General features: G+C 37.6%; 1 protein-coding gene across 1 annotated transcript in view; it reads right to left on the minus strand.

Annotated features, from left to right (window-relative positions):
- The window catches only part of SLC36A4 (solute carrier family 36 member 4), an 88721-nt gene that overhangs the window by 36369 nt on the left and 35043 nt on the right, over nucleotides 1–17309 (minus strand). Inside the window, 2 exon segments of the mRNA XM_059465814.1 lie at nucleotides 8852–9021; nucleotides 14736–14905. Of these exon segments, the coding sequence (XP_059321797.1) occupies nucleotides 8852–9021; nucleotides 14736–14905 (340 nt within the window).

Consider the following 17309-nt stretch of genomic DNA (forward strand, 5'->3'; position numbering starts at 1 on the left):
ATGCTTAAGTACCAGGTCTTAAAATTAAACTCCTGCCATATTCTCAGTGGTGTACTTTGCAGCATGCATTTGCAATAATTTTGCCTTCCAGCAAGAAATATAGTGTGCAGCTATGAAATAGGGATAATTAAAGTAAACATAAACCACATAATTGCATAAACCACATAAAAGCTTCCTTCACCACTTAGACTTTAGATTTGGAACACATTGTGTCAAGTTGATTACTTGTCACATAATAGTAATGGCTCATTTGATGCATTTATACTAATAATCCTCTGGCTTCTTGTCTGATATCACAGATTAATTATGTCCAATAATTAAAACAAAAAATGAAGGGAAAGGCATAGAAATAAAAATGGAAAAATAAATGCAGCAAAGTTATAAAATATAAAGTTTATGGTTACTGAATAAGTAGTGGATAAACACAGAATACGAGAGTGAGAGGCTTTACAAAAAGAGCAGAAATGGGAGGTTGAAATCTGAAAGGTCACAGAAGATGCAACCAGCAAGATTATGGTGAGGTACCACTGAGGGGAATAAAAAAGCAGTAAGAACAAAAATATGGCACCTGATCTTATTCCAGCAAAGACAAAGACACTTGTGGGGGGAAATGTTGATTGAATAATTGTAAACACATAATTCCTTCAGAGATCTGACTTTGAATGAAGGAGTCTTTAGTAAGGAGGTTCACATTAGTTTATCAGGACAGCAACATGATCCAAGGTATCTTTTACTGAAGGAAGAACTTTAGCTTAGATAACCTTACCACAACACCACATGTTCAATAAGAACAACATTCAACCTCAAAGAACAAGACATAGAATTTTTGACATCACAACATTATTGTGACAACAGAACAGTTTTATCAGTGAGCATTACTGCAAGTCAAAACACAGTATGTTCCATTTCTTGCTGAAGGAAAAACACACAAAGTAGTTGAACAGAGAACAGGGGGGTTGTGCTGATCAGTGAAGCCAATCTGCTCTTTTCTGACTGGATGCTAGAGCTAGCATGATGAAGAATATGGAATTATGTGCTGTGGTGAGATAAAGAAAACCAAAGAAAAGAGAGAAGATACTCTACATTTGTAAGCAGTAAGATGTTAATTTGCCTCACATACCATAAAAGTATATTGTTGAAGTATTCCTCTTTCTCTCCCCATCCCTGAACTCTAGAAAACAGCTTTTCTGTTTGTGCCTGACATTGCAAGTCAGCCCCAGGAAAACTTCCAGATTAAAAAAAACAAATCTAGATAGAATAAGGTTTGCAGGATACAACAGGAAGGAACAAACTACTGAATCTTTGAACATGAGGTTGAAAACAAAAGGATTAAAAAGTGAATGGGATGTCATTTGTGCTACAGGTTCCTTAGATTTTCTGCAGCAGTAAATTAATGTTGCTCATAATCACAACTTCTATACTGAGGGACCTTATCAAGTGAAAATGTACAGATTAATATTCAACACTACTCAACTCAGATTATCCAACTAAGCAAAGCACATGTTATTACTTTTGGTATGTCCATGAACTCAAAATACTTTTCAATTCTGTGTTGGAAGGAAGACATATGTCAATGTCCTGGAAAAAAATGGGGAGATTTTTAAAATGCCAAGCACTGTTATCTCTTTCCTCTTAACTGCTCACTAAGAAAGTGATGTTTTTCCATCTGCTGAATCCTTTACTTTCCCCTTAGGAAACTCTGGATCTTAAAGGAAATTTCAAGTCTATGAAGCACTGAATAGATGTAAAATGCATAAGGGGTACATACAAAAATAGCTGCTCCACTCAATAAGCATGACAGAAAATCACTGGCTCGTGTATGACATTTAAGAAGAAACCTGATAAATGACCTTCTCTTCTAAGTCAGTTCACGCATAGAAATATAATGGGCTAAAATAATGGAGAAACACAAATTCATGAATTATTGAAATATTACAAATAAAGTTCACTTTCTATGAGCTAGAGAATATATATTTTTTTGTTATTTGGACAAAGAATTTTCACATCACCACTTCACTATATTTGTAAGCACACAGATGGAAAATAGAGAGTGGAACTAGAAAATAAAAGCAGGCTTGATTAGCTTTAAAATTATTGTTATAAAGGGAAAATGGGATTTAACTGTAGGCAACTGAACATGATATTCAGCACCACTTCTCAGTCTTCCTGAGAAGAATTCATCATACCAAATGCAGGATATATTTCTCACCTATATTCCTTCAAACATGCCAAAGAAGGGAATAAGCACTTCTGTGGTCTAGTTCAACCTGTCCAGAAGCAAATATGTAAACCAGATCAGGCAAATTTTGCCATTCCAAGCACCTTCTCCTCTCTCTTGCTTCCAGAGAGTCTAGCCTGGAAAACTACTGCAGCTGTAGAGGTGCAGACAACAGAGTTCTCCATGCTAAATTACACAAGTATTAAAACACAGAAAACTTTGCAAGTTATGCCAGGCATGACCTCAAATCTCCAGAGCAGTGACTGACAGGTCAATTTACACCAAAAATAGTATTAGGAATTTTCTACTTGCACTTCACCATAACTGAATACAATTTACAAAGGAGTCTCCAAAAAGGAATCATAATTTTAAAAAATATTAATAATGAAAAAGTTAATGCAAATAATTTAAGAATTAAAATAATTATTGCTCCAGAATATGATCAAGTACTTCTGAATACATGAATGAATTGCTAAACTACTTGTTCTTAATTTGTTTTGTAAATTATGGAACAAATGTCACAGAACAAAAATCAAGCAAATTTCATGACAAGCCCTAAATTACTTTTTAATTTTCTAATTACAAATCTTTCAAAATTGTCCATTTTTCACCTCAATCACAAATCATAGAATCAGAGTTCTAGAATAAATAAGGTTGGAAAGGACCACGGTGGGTCATCTGATCCAACCTCCCTGCTCAAGCAGGGGCATCCTAGAGCACATGGCACAGGATTGTGTCCAGAAAGCTCTTGAATATATTGACAGCCCAATATTCAAACTCATACTTTTCTTTCTTTCCCACAAAATATTTTCAGAAAAGAACTGTACTCCAAAATCTGAAGCACAAAATCACAATTCATTCAGAAACCTAACTAACACCTGAACAGAAGAAATCCAACATACACCATAGTAATTAAAAAAAAAAACCAAACAGATAAAGCAGAACTTGTTTTAGCTTTTCAGGAATTTACTTTACAACCTGAACTTTCTACATACAGCTTTAAAAATATAAAATTTTGCAATGATAAATATTAACATTAGACCATTCTGCTAGTCTCTATGGCTTTATTTGGAAAATGTATTCACACATTAATGTCTCTAGAACAATGAGCAGTAAGAAACACTTCTGTGATTTATTCAAATAAACCATAACATTTACCATTAATCATAAACCACAGATATCTGGTATCCATATACTAAAGCTGGGTAAAAGAAGATTTTAATGTTTGCGCTGTTAAAAAGATCATTAAGTTACTGTATGTCTATAAATTGATGCCTACACCAACAGCAACTCATAAGACAATTTGTAATGGCACTTCAATAGAAAGGACTCATAATCGGGATATATTAACCCTGAAATTAAGAACTTTATTCTTCTTGAAAAGATAGTCAAAAAGGTTGAAAAAAATCTGATTTCATATATCTACTTCTCATGCCCAAGCATATGTCAAAAAACCACCCAATGATCATATCTCAACTTAAAACCACAGTACAAGATCTTCTGCTTGGAAGCAAGAATTATGCTCACAGCTCCCCATATCCAAAAAAGCCCCAGGTAAAACCCCAATACACAGCGGGGGAACATGAACTGAATTAATCAAGTATTTGATTTTATTCCTTTGACAATTCATAAACAATTGTTTTGTGTTAAAGCCCACTCTGATGGACCTGTTAGCAGTCCACACAAATATTTATATCTCATCTGGAATTTTCCTAAATCACTAATTTAACTATTCCACTTTTCTGTCATTAATTAGCCAACTCTTATTAAAAAAAATCTGTGTCTAATAAATGATACATAAGCCTCTTCTATATAAATGATTATTAGCTTATCCTAAGAGTATTGCATTATTAGACCTTAAAACTCCTTCATGTTAACTCTCCTGGAGCTACTCTAAGCAAGTATTTTATTGGCACAATGTCAATAAACAGTGTAAGACATCTGGTAAACATAATTTTATCTTGTGTCTAATTGTTCAGCATGAAGAACTGTTCTTTCCTAAAATCAGGTACAGTTCAAATAGGGAAATATTTAGAAAATGTAACTGATAAGCTCAACTGAAAAATGCATTTATTCTCCTCTTGGTAAAATTACACACTAAGCTCAGACTTAATGGCAAGCAGCTCAGTAACAGCTCCGTTCACGCTCAGCTGGATCAGCCCTTCAATTAAATTTCTTTCATTTCAAGATAATAATCAAAACAGCTGACAATTCAAGTGATATCTCCACATCCACATGCAAATGCAGTATTTCTTAATTTACCTTTTAACAGGAAAACCGTGGCTGCAGGAACACAGCCCTAAATTAAGCTATTAAAAGAATAATATTCTAAACTTCTTGTGTAGATGAAATATACTATTAATGCTCAACTCCAGTTTTCTCCATTATACTTGCTGATATTCTTCAGCAGCTACCAATTCACAAAAAAAAATTCTTTCACTACTATCTTTAATAAATCAAACACAACTTATTCTTTAAAAATGAAAGTAATGCTAGAACTGTTCCTTTCTATTTTATTCCCTTACTTCATGGATTTGCTGCCACCTTTTTAGATGAAGTATTTTCTCAATACTGCCTTTTTTTTCCCCATACTTCTTCCAACACATCCAGCAAGCAGATTTAATTTCAGTGTCCTTCAGTCAGAAGACACGAGGAGGCCTTTGCTTTGAGATATTTACATTTTCATTCTAGAGGAAACTTACAGTCTTGCCCCATCCTAAATTTTTGACCACAATTCCTACTGTGAGGCATCAGAAGTGAATATGTCTGATGTCATTTATCATCAACACTGACTAAAGCTTAGCAGATCATCTCTCAATCTCCAAGTTCTCAGCATACTTTGAAGCTTTTAATACAGGAGGAATTCATTGCTAAAGCTGAACAAAATCTCTCCAAATTTTCCCCTCCCAGAATCACCATGATCTCAGTACAAGTGAGCAAAAGAGAGCAAAGAGCTCTCTTGCTCATGATGTAACAGCAGTTTATTTCAAGCAATGGGCATAACAGAACTGATTTGCGTAAAAAGGGGTTTTTTTCTTGCTCTCTGAGACAAGCTGACCTCTGGAAAGATAAAACTTACAGTTTTCTACATAAAAATGTTAAATGATTTTTTAACAATTTATCGAGGGTGGTCCAGGTCCTTCAGAAGCAAACTAAGAAAGGTGCACACTTTAACAGGTAATCCCAATGTGCTGGACATACAATCCCATCACATAACAGGCTTGGCTAAGAGCTGAACCTTGGGCATGATGCCCAACCTTCACCCAGGTAGATGCTGCAAACACAGATCCTAACTATATTTGTGACATGTGTTTTAAATATGTAAAGTCAGGGTAAATACTTTCAACATTATAAAAATTCCACCCTGACAAATATTTCAAAGCACTGAGGTTATCTGACAAATACCACAAATACCAAGGCAGTACCCACACAAAATTGCACCTGCGTATCTCTTCTAGCATTTTCCAAATCCCATTAAGGCTTTTGTCCTATTCCTTCTATTTTCCTGTGTTCCTAATTTCTAACTTAGCCCACCACAGTGATGCTTAGTCCAACTTTCAATCCTATTTCTGCCTAGCTATTTAGACATCCAGCTCCCACCTGCTTTCAGCATCCACCAAACCCAGGCTCCAGCTCTAGGCTGGACTTTCAGCACAAGCTTAGCTCACCGCTCCACTCAGTGCACCAGGTGCTCACCTAGTTTATAAAATAATGGTTTATGTCAGGATTTATGAAGTATGGTGGGGTCTTCCAACTTGCTACACCATCTACAGTGAAATCCAAGCAAAGATGAAGAGATGCTTGTCTCTTGCAAACAAAATAGAAATAGCTGAAGAAGAACAGGGAAATCTAAAAATGCAGAAGATTCTTGTGATCATTCTCCTGCAATGCTAAGTGTCCAAAAGTGAGCAAGTAAGTAATGAAAAACCCTAAGCAACACAAATGGCTCTTGGATGTGTGTTATATCCCCAGTCAAATCCTTACTTAAAACAAACCTTATCAGACAAGAAAAAAATGACAAAAAAATAGACTCCTGGTCTGCTTCTTCCAAAAACTCTCTCACTCCAACAATAAAACAATGACATAACTTTTGAGTAATGCAAAATTCCCAAGAATTAGTAATAAGTGATTTTTCATGTCTGCTCTTAAAAAGCTAATGTGCTACTAGCACCACAGCTGAAGTTCCTCTTCTCAAAGAGCTACTTTCAAGCAAGCAGATTTCCTTTAATCAGTGTATGACCTCTGAATGGTCCAGACATTACAACATACTCCGTCACTGATATCAAAACCATTTAATTTCTAAAATTCAATTTAAAAGGTTTTGGATTTTTACTTTCTATTAAAGAAAAACACTTTCTGAATCATTTTAGGAAGAACGTTCTGCAGTCAGACAAAGTGCAGCTAAGTGAAAAGTGACGCTATTTAAATTAATTCTGTTTAAAACCAGTGCTTCAATGAAAAATGAAGATGAATGTAAGCGTGGGAGCTTACACAATTGTTGGTGAAAAAGTATTACAGCTACTGCATGCATACAAGTTTTAGAAACCACTTGGGAAAAACCTGAAATGCCATTAGGTTAATACAACACATCACACAACAGCTTGGCAAATATCAAACCATTAAGAGCAAACTTTTAATGTTACTGTTTTGTGCCTTGCAGCAAACAATTTAATATCCTCAAATATCCCAGTAAGACCCATAACACTTCAGCAGCTCCATTTCAGAGATTCATATCACAGGTAAGTTGCAATGGCATACACTAGGTACAATTTTACTATACACATTTTTTTCAAAGACATAAAGGTAGAGCATTCTAATACTACATCTTTATATATATAGCCACATCTTTTGTATATATGTATCTTTACATATATATGGCTCATTTCCTTTCTTTTTCTACTTTCTTTTCTTGGACATTGTTTCCCAGTTTTCCCTTTTCAGACTACCCAGAAATTACAAAAGTTAATGATAAAATTAAGGAAAAAACCTATGAAGTAATTTATAATTTTCCCAAGTCAATTAGGGAAGTGTGCCTTTAAGCCTGTTCACCACTGGCTATTCTCATCAGACACATACATGGAACTATCTTTCACCTAAAAACCCTTGAAGCCTTTGGCTGTAAGCAACAGTTTGGATATACAAGATTTTTAGCTTTTCAAATCTATTGTGATATCATTACCAGGGCAGGTGATAAGGAGCACATAAAGGGCATCAGAGATTGAGAAGTCAAGGGTGTCATGACAGCAAGGTGTGGTTAGGACTGGAGATCTAACTGGTGACCTTTTAGTGTCCTGGAGAGATACTAAAAAGTGTTTTGAACCTTGAAGCTTTCTGATCTAGATGTCTCTCAAGTATTACAAGAGCTATTCATCTGTCCTCAATCTTAAAATCTTAATGCCTTGATCACCTGAAATAGAACACAGGCTATATGATGCTTCAGGAGACATGTACTTCATCATTCAAGAAAAATTTGGGTTTTCTTTTTATTTTGTTAGTTTCACAAAGTAGATGTATTTTCAGAGCTGCAAGTTATTAGATTAATGGTATTTCCCTTTGCTTACTGTAGTAATTAAATTGCACTGGCATTAAACTGTTTTTCTCAACAGACTTGACCTTTAGAAGGTCTTACTAGATGTCAAAGTCTTCTTTTACAATAATCTTTAGGTGTCATCCAGTACCTTATCTACTGCATTCATCAAGGGAATGGAGACAAAAAACTTAATATCTTCTCTTTCATCAGTACTTTCCCCTAAAAGACAAAGTTTAGCATTTTTTTTGCTTATTTATCAGTTTTGATTGCTTTTAAGATATTAATAGCTTATTTCAATACAATTGGTCAAGTCAAGAAGCCAGCTTTGTACTAGAAACAATTTTTTTAACAATGTCTTTGAGAAAAGGTCGCTATGTTATTGCGCACTTTGGCTGGGAGCTGCGAAGGCAAAGCTGAACTTCCCCCACAGTTCATTATCTTCAGGAGTATTGATTCCTGGACGAGACCACACTCACCATCCAATGCCAGCTCTGCTGACTCCTACTAGCACATCTCAAGCAGCTGTGAGAAAGCAGGGACACAGCAGGAGGGAAGATTAGGGGACAAGCAAGAAAAACCACAAGAGTAACAGGCAGTGAAGGTAAAGATGCCTGCCTCCAAAAACTACTTTGGAGCATTATTCTAAAATAAGTGGCACTTCATGAACTCCATGACCAGGCATCCATGTTTGCCAATGCTACTTTTTGGCTACAGACCCAGCATTATCTTTAGGCTTAATCCTCAGACCAACAAAACAGAAACGATTTCTCCACGACAAGCATGTACTGACGATCACATAGATAAATGCTGAGAAATCTCAGCAATGTGCATCTCACTTAAAAAAATTTATTTGAGAAAGGTTTATTTTCCAGTTGGCAGCTTTAGGGTATTACCAGCAAAATATATTGTCGTCAAATAATCGGTCAAACCTACTAGAACAAATGTGGTTAAAATACAAATACATTAGTTTCATTTGTTTGTAAAAGTCAAAATGCCAGGTTTGCTAGCCTCAAGAAAACTAAACAACAAAACATATATTTAAATAAGCAGGTCCCAAAAAATGTAATAGCAAGTTTTTTAATGGATGTTCTACACATACTTACAGGTTGAGCAGACTAGTAGTGCTCTCACCACAAGCTCACTGAGTAACTTCCACTTCTGCCTCACTCTGGAGGTGACAACTGGAGCCAGAATCTCTGCAGGGACGTAGAACTGAATCGAGTATGTCACAAAAATCCCAAAGGAGTAGAGAATTTTTACAGACTGATACAACCTGTTGAAAACATTTACAGTCATGTAAGTATGTAAGTTGCAAATTCTTCATAAAAAATTCGCTTGATAACGGCCGTAAGGAGATACATATATATGTATATATGAATTTTTTTTTCCCCAGTAAACATGAATATATTTTAACTGCCTAAGAAATTGCAGAAGATAAGCCAACTAGAGTAAATCTTCCAAGAAAGGGCAGACATTCTTACCACTGTTACTCGTGGCTGAGTAAACAAATGATAAAGAGCTATCCATGCCTCCAACAGGTTTAAATTTACATATATTTTTAATTCGTGCTGCATTAATTACAAGCATTTGTCATTACTTGCAGTGAACTAACAGAAATTGAGTCTTTGTATGATTTTCTTTCTATGGACATTATAAAAATCTTGGGTGAGGGCTTGGTTCATTGCTTCAGTCCTTAAAAAGATGTTCATCTGAAGCAAAGCCAACATCCTTATTGATGACATGGATGAGGTGATTGAGTTCTTCATTAGCAAATTTGCAGACAACACTAGGCTGGGAGCGTATGTCGATCTGTTGGAAGGTAGGAGGGCTCTGCAGACAAACTTGGAATGGTTGGATGGATGGGCAGAGTCCAATAGGATGAAGTTTAATAAATCCAAGTGTCAAGTCCTGCATTTTGGCCACAATAGCCCCCTGCAGCACTACAGGCTGGGGACGGTGTGGCTGGACAGTGCCCAGGCAGAAAGGGACCTGGGGGCACTGGTGACAGCCCGCTGAACATGAGCCAGCAGTGTGCCCTGGGGGCCAAGAAGGCCAAGGGCATCCTGGCCTGTGTCAGGAACAGTGCGGCCAGCAGGAGCAGGGAGGTCATTCTCCCCTGTACTCGGCACTGGTGAGGGCACACCTTGAGTGCTGTGTCCAGCTCTGGGCCCTCAGTTTGGGAAGGACATTGAGACACTCGAGCACATCCAGAGGAGGCAACGAGGCTGGAGAGGGGCTGGGAACACAAACCCTGTGAGGAACAGCTGAGGGAGCTGGGAGTGTTTAGCCTGGAGAAAAGGAGACTCAGGGGTGACCTTATCACTCTCTACAACTCCCTGAAAGGTGGCTGTAGCCTGGTGGGGTTGGTCTCTTTCTCCAGGCAGCAACTGACAGAATGAGAGGACACAGCCTCAAACTCTGTCAAGGGAAATATGGATTGGATATGAGGAAAAAGTGTCTTACAGAAAGGGTGATAAAATTCTGGAATGGCCGGCCTTGGGAGGTGGTAAAGTCACCATTTCTGGATGTGTTTAAGAAAAGACTGGATGTGGCACTCAGTGCCATAGTTTAGCTGAGGTGTTAGGGCATGGGTTGGACTCAGTGATCTTGAAGGTCTCTTCCAGCCTAGTGATTCTGTGAATGCATAAGTAAGAAAACAAAAAGCACCAGCAAGAGTAGGGAAAGAACAAATAGGACCTGGATCTCTGTATCTCTCAAAGCCTGGCAGGGGTCACTTGAACATTCTCTCTTTGAGTATCACAGTCTGTATCTGCATTAGTAAATAAAATCCAGGCAGGACTGCTTTTGGCCCTTTATCCTGTGACCAAATGGCATGGCAAAACTTTTATCTGTACAGCTCAGCTCTTTTCCACGATACCTTCTATGATTCTATGATATGAGGAAGAAAAGAAAAATAAGCTTCAACTAAAATTACATTTTGACTAATAGGTTTGAAATTATCAGTATCAAAGCTTTGACCATCACTTTACACAGGTCAAGGAATCTCCAAAGCCACATTCAAATGGACAGAAAAGTTATTGCATCAATTTACATGCTGACATAATGGTGTAGCTAGTTTAGAAGCTACTGCTTTCGTGACACACATCTTTTTGACTGGTGAGTAGCTTTTAGAAATTTAGAGGGAACAAGAGTTCTGCAAGACTGTCCTTATTCCAGAAGATATAGATTAGATTTTAGATTAAGATATAGATAGATTTTAGCTGGTTAAATTTTAGCTGAGCAGATACCCAGAATTCACCTCTACTCTCAGGCTTCAGACTACCTCAAGCCTTTACAAAAGTAATTTCTAAAATATATTCAAAAACAGGATTGGTAAGCATCTCCATTACACTATTTTTTCTACAGCTCTATGACAATTAAAACTTTCCAAATTAAAAAAATATTTTTCATATTACTCAGGTGATTTTACTAGTAATTTAATATTATATTCCAATCAGAAAAAGATGACTCCTTAGGCTACCTTTTAATAAAAATCTAAATCATTCATATGTGCTACACCACTTTTCAATTCGTTTTTTTAGATTTCATTATACTCATCTGAAGAGTAGAAACACTGGCAAGCAGTGCAACAAAATTTGCAGAACAACACAGCTAGACCAAACAGAGCAATAATTATGTGAAGCTTTCACTTGAACTAAGCTGCATGTTAAGTCTTGTTGAACTTCAATACATGAATGTTTGTATGGTCATTAACTTTTGGGATTCACAATAAGGGAACTGTTGCACAAAGACTCACTTATATCTAACAAAGAACAGGTGGTGGAAAGAACCTTCACATTCAGCCTCAAGAAGACAAGAACCCAAACAAGAACAAAGAAGAAATTTTTAACAATGAGGATAGTGAAGCTGTGGATGCCCCATCCCTGGAAGTGCTCACGGCCAGGTTGGATGGAGTTTGGAACAACCTGGTCTTATGACAGATTTCTCTGCTCATGGCCCTGGGATCAGAACAGATGATCTTTAAAGGTCCTCTCCAACTGAAACCATTTTATGAATCAACAAGACCCAAACCAAAGACACTAACAAATACTAAAGCAGAATTTTCTGTAATTTACATCTGCAAATACTGAAAACTACTCTTTAAGTCAATTTTCAACATATTCTAAGTAATATATTATGCTGAATGACAATTTGTAGTCCCAAACACCATCTAAATAGAACAGCATCAAGCCATTTATCTAAAAGCACCAATCTAGCAGGATATTTTTAATACAAGTAGTCCTCTATTTAAACTAAACTTAAGAACGTAACTAGTCTAGGGCCGGTGTATGCCTTCCAGTCAATTCATCTGCGAGAACATCAAATAAAACTCAGAAAGCAGCAGAATTTTAATTTAATTTTCTTTATCAGGAAAAGCTTATTTTTAAGACAGAGGTTGTCCAGCTGGAATTAAACACATAAGCCAAGTCTCACTGCTTAGATACACTCCAGGTCTTTCACCTGTCTTTCTTCTTATGAAAAAATTCCTCTGCTCCTTGCAATTTCTCTGGTTCAAACTGGCAACTTACTGGCTTTTATGTGAGGACCAAATAGCAAAATAGTGTCCTACGGTTCACTGGAAATTTGTTTTGCTAGCCCAGTTAATTGCAACCATTTGTCCCTCAGTACTGTACCAGGCAGACCCAAGTCCTGCACAGCACTGGCATCGTATATCACAATCCCTGCGTGCACCACCGAGCTGCTTCTCCTAATTTTGTTTGGTGCTCTGGGGTACTCTCCAGGTTAAGACAAAAACAGATGACTTTGTTAACTGTGGATATGTGCCCTGAGTAGCTTTGAGGTTATTACGCTTATAATGCCAATTTCCAACCCTATAGAGCACCAGTTTCCATCTCTTTTATTATCTGTTTCCTTGCATTAGGCCTGCAAAGCCATCAGCACAAATATCATCATCATCACATCTGCACTGTAGCCAAGAGCTATTTGAAAACTCCTATGTGAACGGCTCTCTTAGACAGCAGGGATGCAAAATAAAGTTCATTCTGTTGCTTGCATGAGCACAATAAAAAGCAACAGTGAGTAGCAACCTTAGCTTATTCCACATTCCTCTCACTCCCTGTTTTTTAATAACACCTCTCTTAAGGCACAAATAAACCCAAAGCCACCATTTAAAACAAGCCTTTCACTAATCTTATAAACAACAAGTACTGCCATGGTTTATTAGAAATAGAAGTATTTTTCCTTTCAGCTGCATCACACAGAAAAGATACATTAAACATTTACAGATTTCTGGTGTTTTGGACAATCACAGAATGGTTTGGGTTTAAAGGAACCTCAAAGATTATCCAGTTCCAACTCTCCTGCCATGGGTAGTGCCTTTCACTAGATAAGGTAGCCCAGAACCCCATTCAGCTCAGTCCTTAACACTTCCAGGGATGGGGAGTCCACAACCTCTGGGCAACCTGTTCCAGTGCCTCACCACCCTCACACTACAGAATTTTTTTCTAATTTCTAATTGAAACTTGCCCTCCTTTAACTTAAGGGGGAAGGGAAGGGAAGGGAAGGGAAGGGAAGGGAAGGGAAGGGAAGGGAAGGGAAGGGAAGGGAAGGGAAGGGAAGGGAAGGGAAGGGAAGGGAAGGGAAGGGAAGGGAAGGGAAGGGAAGGGAAGGGAAGGGAAGGGAAGGGAAGGGAAGGGAAGGGAAGGGAAGGGAAGGGAAGGGAAGGGAAGGGAAGGGAAGGGAAGGGAAGGGAAGGGAAGGGAAGGGAAGGGAAGGGAAGGGAAGGGAAGGGAAGGGAAGGGAAGGGAAGGGAAGGGAAGGGAAGGGAAGGGAAGGGAAGGGAAGGGAAGGGAAGGGAAGGGAAGGGAAGGCCCAAATCTCAGTTGTTACGACAGCAGTATAAAAACAAAGCAAGCAAACAAGCAGGAATAAATAGATGAAGGTTCTAGCAATGAAAAATCATTCATCCTTCAAGACACATTTTTTATACTCTCATATATTAAACATTGGAATCAGTCTGGCAATTAAACAAAACTTCTTAAGAGTATTAAAAATGCATAGATCACATTGACTCCAATGAATGAAAAGGAAGAAAAGAAAGTGAAAAAGTAACATTTAAAAATTGAGAACATTCATTACATGTGTTCTCCCCTTTTTCAAAACATAAAAAATCAGCATTCATTTCATCTATGCAGGGGTTATTTTGCCAGTAATTTGAGATTTCACTACTTTAATAAACTACTACAATAGACATTGAAGAAGTAGATGCAAGTATATAACCTGTAAAACATTACTTGATCAGAATGAAAACATTAAAATACTTTTCAGTTTTAGCCCTTTTGCACTGCAAATTAGACAAAAATTAGGCCTATTAGACAAAACTATTAAGAAATAAATTATATTAGAGAATAGTTAGAGTATGTCCATCCACAGACAGATATAAAACTAACTATACAGTGGTTCAAATCATCTTCAGTGCATCTTCAGCATGTGACATTCATAACATTAAAAAAATAGATAAATAAAAATTGTAGAATCCTCGAGACACTAGCAAACATAAGCTTCATTCTCCTGATAGGAAGTCATCATATACACTATCCCTGGACTTGCACTTGAACTAAAAACCTATTCATCTTTGATGTCTTCTATTCCATTTGGCCACTTGCTAAACTCAGTGATTACACTAAGATAGGGCACCATATTACCAGGATATCCAAGGTAAAAGTTGCTTGTTCCAGAACTGTGTGACAGTTTCTTGCAAACTGTGTATTCCCTCCCTCAACAGTCCTGGAACTAGCTCCTTTTAGAGATGGAATGATTTATAACATCATTGATCAGCATTTATAATATCATTGATCACCCTCCCTATGCAAGTCCTTTTAATATGGAAGAAATGACTGGCGAGGACCACAGCTCTATTGTGGATACATTAAAAGTCTGAGCACCCTGAGGGCACTGGGGCATGGGACAACCTTTCTAACACTTCTGCCTTCTAGGTTACTGCTTTTCAATCACAGAGGCACTTACCACTTATCCTGCGGCAGGTTTAAAGTTATGCTGCCTTTGACTTCATCCCCGAAGCGCATATACCCCAGGGTGGCCAGCGAGATGTACAGTGCCATGACTATTGCCATCCCAATGTTCAGTGCCTGGGGGAAACGGGAGCTGTCCTTCATTCTGTTTTCCAATGGCAGCACCTGGAAATACAGGGAGAATCAATCACATCTGATGTTCTCAGAGTAAAACTACTTGTCTCGCCTCTTTCAATGCCAACTTCCAAAATTCAGGTTATTTTATAAATAAGTAAGATTATTCTACAATAATGTTTTACCACCCAGTTGGTCACAATGTCTTCTGTACCCAATAGAAAAATTGGAGATTGAAAAGCACATATTTTGGTTGGAAAAAAGCATCAGTGTGGAATCATAAAGCAACATTTATAGGCTAGAAAAACTGCCAAGAGAAACTTATGGTGTGGAGATGAAAATACATAAGCAATGAGAGTAACATGAAATTTTTTTTGGCAACAAAATTTTTCAGAATCCAAGGACATTTCTCCAATTCCTGTCAGGTATGCCTGCACTGTCAGCCTCCATCACAGATAAAGCTACTGACACACAAGCTCAGCCTCAGCACACAGCCTCAGCCCTCCCAGCAAATACTCTGGAGTCCATTGTCACAGAAAACTTTTATAAAGAAATCCTTTCCATAGGATTTTTCCTCCTGAGAAGCTAAGAGGCCTCAGGAACAAAATGTAAACAATGATTATCTGCTGCTGTGGAATGCAACATGTGGATCTGTGATTGGTCTCATAGAGTTGTTTGTAATTAATGGCCAATCACAGCCCAGCTGGCTCGGGCTCTCTGTCGGAGAGCCACAAACCTTTGTTATCATTCTTTTCTATCCTTAGCTTAGCTAGCCTTCTGATGAAACCTTTTCTTCTATTCTTTTAGTATAGTTTTAACGTAATATATATCATAAAATAATAAATCAAACCTTTTGAAACATGGACTCAGATCTTCGTCTCTTCCCTCATCCAAGAACCCCTGTGATCGCCGTCACAGTCCATGACTACCAGAATGCAGTCCCATGCTCTCCTTCATCTCTCTAACAGATACAGGGCCAGGTACACCAGGCCCTGCTTTTCCCAACTATAGTGCTTTGAGCCTCACTTAGTCAAGCCATCTCACTGGGCCTGCCATCACTGCGAAGTGAAGACACAGGCGTTTCAACCATTACTGCACGAAGTTTGCTGGGAATTGCCTTTTACTTTTACTACTCTACAGCATTCAGAAAAACACTCTCACTAAGTTCCAATTTAAGTTTTTAGACACCCAGACAAAACTTCCAGGCAAGACAGTAAAACCCAGTGACAAGCTCACATGTTGCTCTTCCTACCTTCCATTTCACCAGCGAACAGATAATAAAAACATCAGCTGATGGCACATGGATTCTCCTAGACAAGCACTTCCCCCACCTCTTTCAGGAGAACTGTACAGTCATCTCAAATACTGAATATGGGATATAGTCCAAGATTAAGACACATAATACTGTATGTCTACATCTAAGTGAAACATCCAAGCTCCATTGATGCCTTAGGATTTTAGCTCTTCTATTTTTCATATATTTATAATCCTGCAATTCTTTAGAGTATAACTCTAAACTCCATACAGAGTGTTAGCAACTGTTTTTCTATTTTAGTCAGACAAAACAATTCCTCTCTAGGCCTGGGAATCAAGGACATCTTACTGTCTCAGCCCCAAGAGATGTAAACAAAAGTGATTTGGAGGGCAGCAAACTTGGGGTAAAATGACTTCATTACCTGAAGCTGAAATTGAAAAATTAATCCCCAATATGCAAATGGATCAAACTTATAAAAGTATGGAAATCCATGACCCATCATCCATTTTTGGATGTTGCCCCTGTGGGGGGCTTCATCTGCCCTAAAAGTACCTGAAGGCCTTTAATAAATATAACCACTTTTTATTCTCTTAATTTTTTCTGGCCTTTGTTTTTAGGTAGTCCCAAAAAGGCATCACTAGGATGAAATCAGCTAATGGAGATTTAGGCAACACAGACAGTGGAATAAAGTTCACAGTTCAGCTTATCTTTCAGTAGACATGCAGGTTATATTTGATGACGGCACAGTTAATTAAAGAAGCTTGTCACCCCTGGTTAGCACTTATGTCATATCTAATACAGACAAACAGCCCCAGTGCAATAAGGTTGCCCTGTAAAAGCTAGTGTTCATCATACAAAATTGCTTTTTAATTGACTGAATATTTACTATTTAAGCAATATGAGTTATGAAAAAAACAGATTTCATCCACTAATTAACTAACAAATTGATATATCTGAATTTCTGGCATATTATTTTCTACATGGCAATTATTCCTTTCCTCCTAGTCACCCACTGAAATTTACTTCCTTACTTGTAGTAGCATAACACCACTGCCAGTCTATACCACATGGCCCTACTTCTCCTGCATTTCAAATCCCAAAAAGTAATTTTACACTTGGGAACCGAGACGTCCCTAAAAAGGTACACATTTAGAGGCAATTTTTATTCCTATTCAATTAAAATGCATTATACATGTTAAC

The sequence above is a fragment of the Ammospiza nelsoni genome, chromosome 2, assembly GCF_027579445.1.
Source record: "Ammospiza nelsoni isolate bAmmNel1 chromosome 2, bAmmNel1.pri, whole genome shotgun sequence".
Classification (NCBI taxonomy): domain Eukaryota; kingdom Metazoa; phylum Chordata; class Aves; order Passeriformes; family Passerellidae; genus Ammospiza; species Ammospiza nelsoni.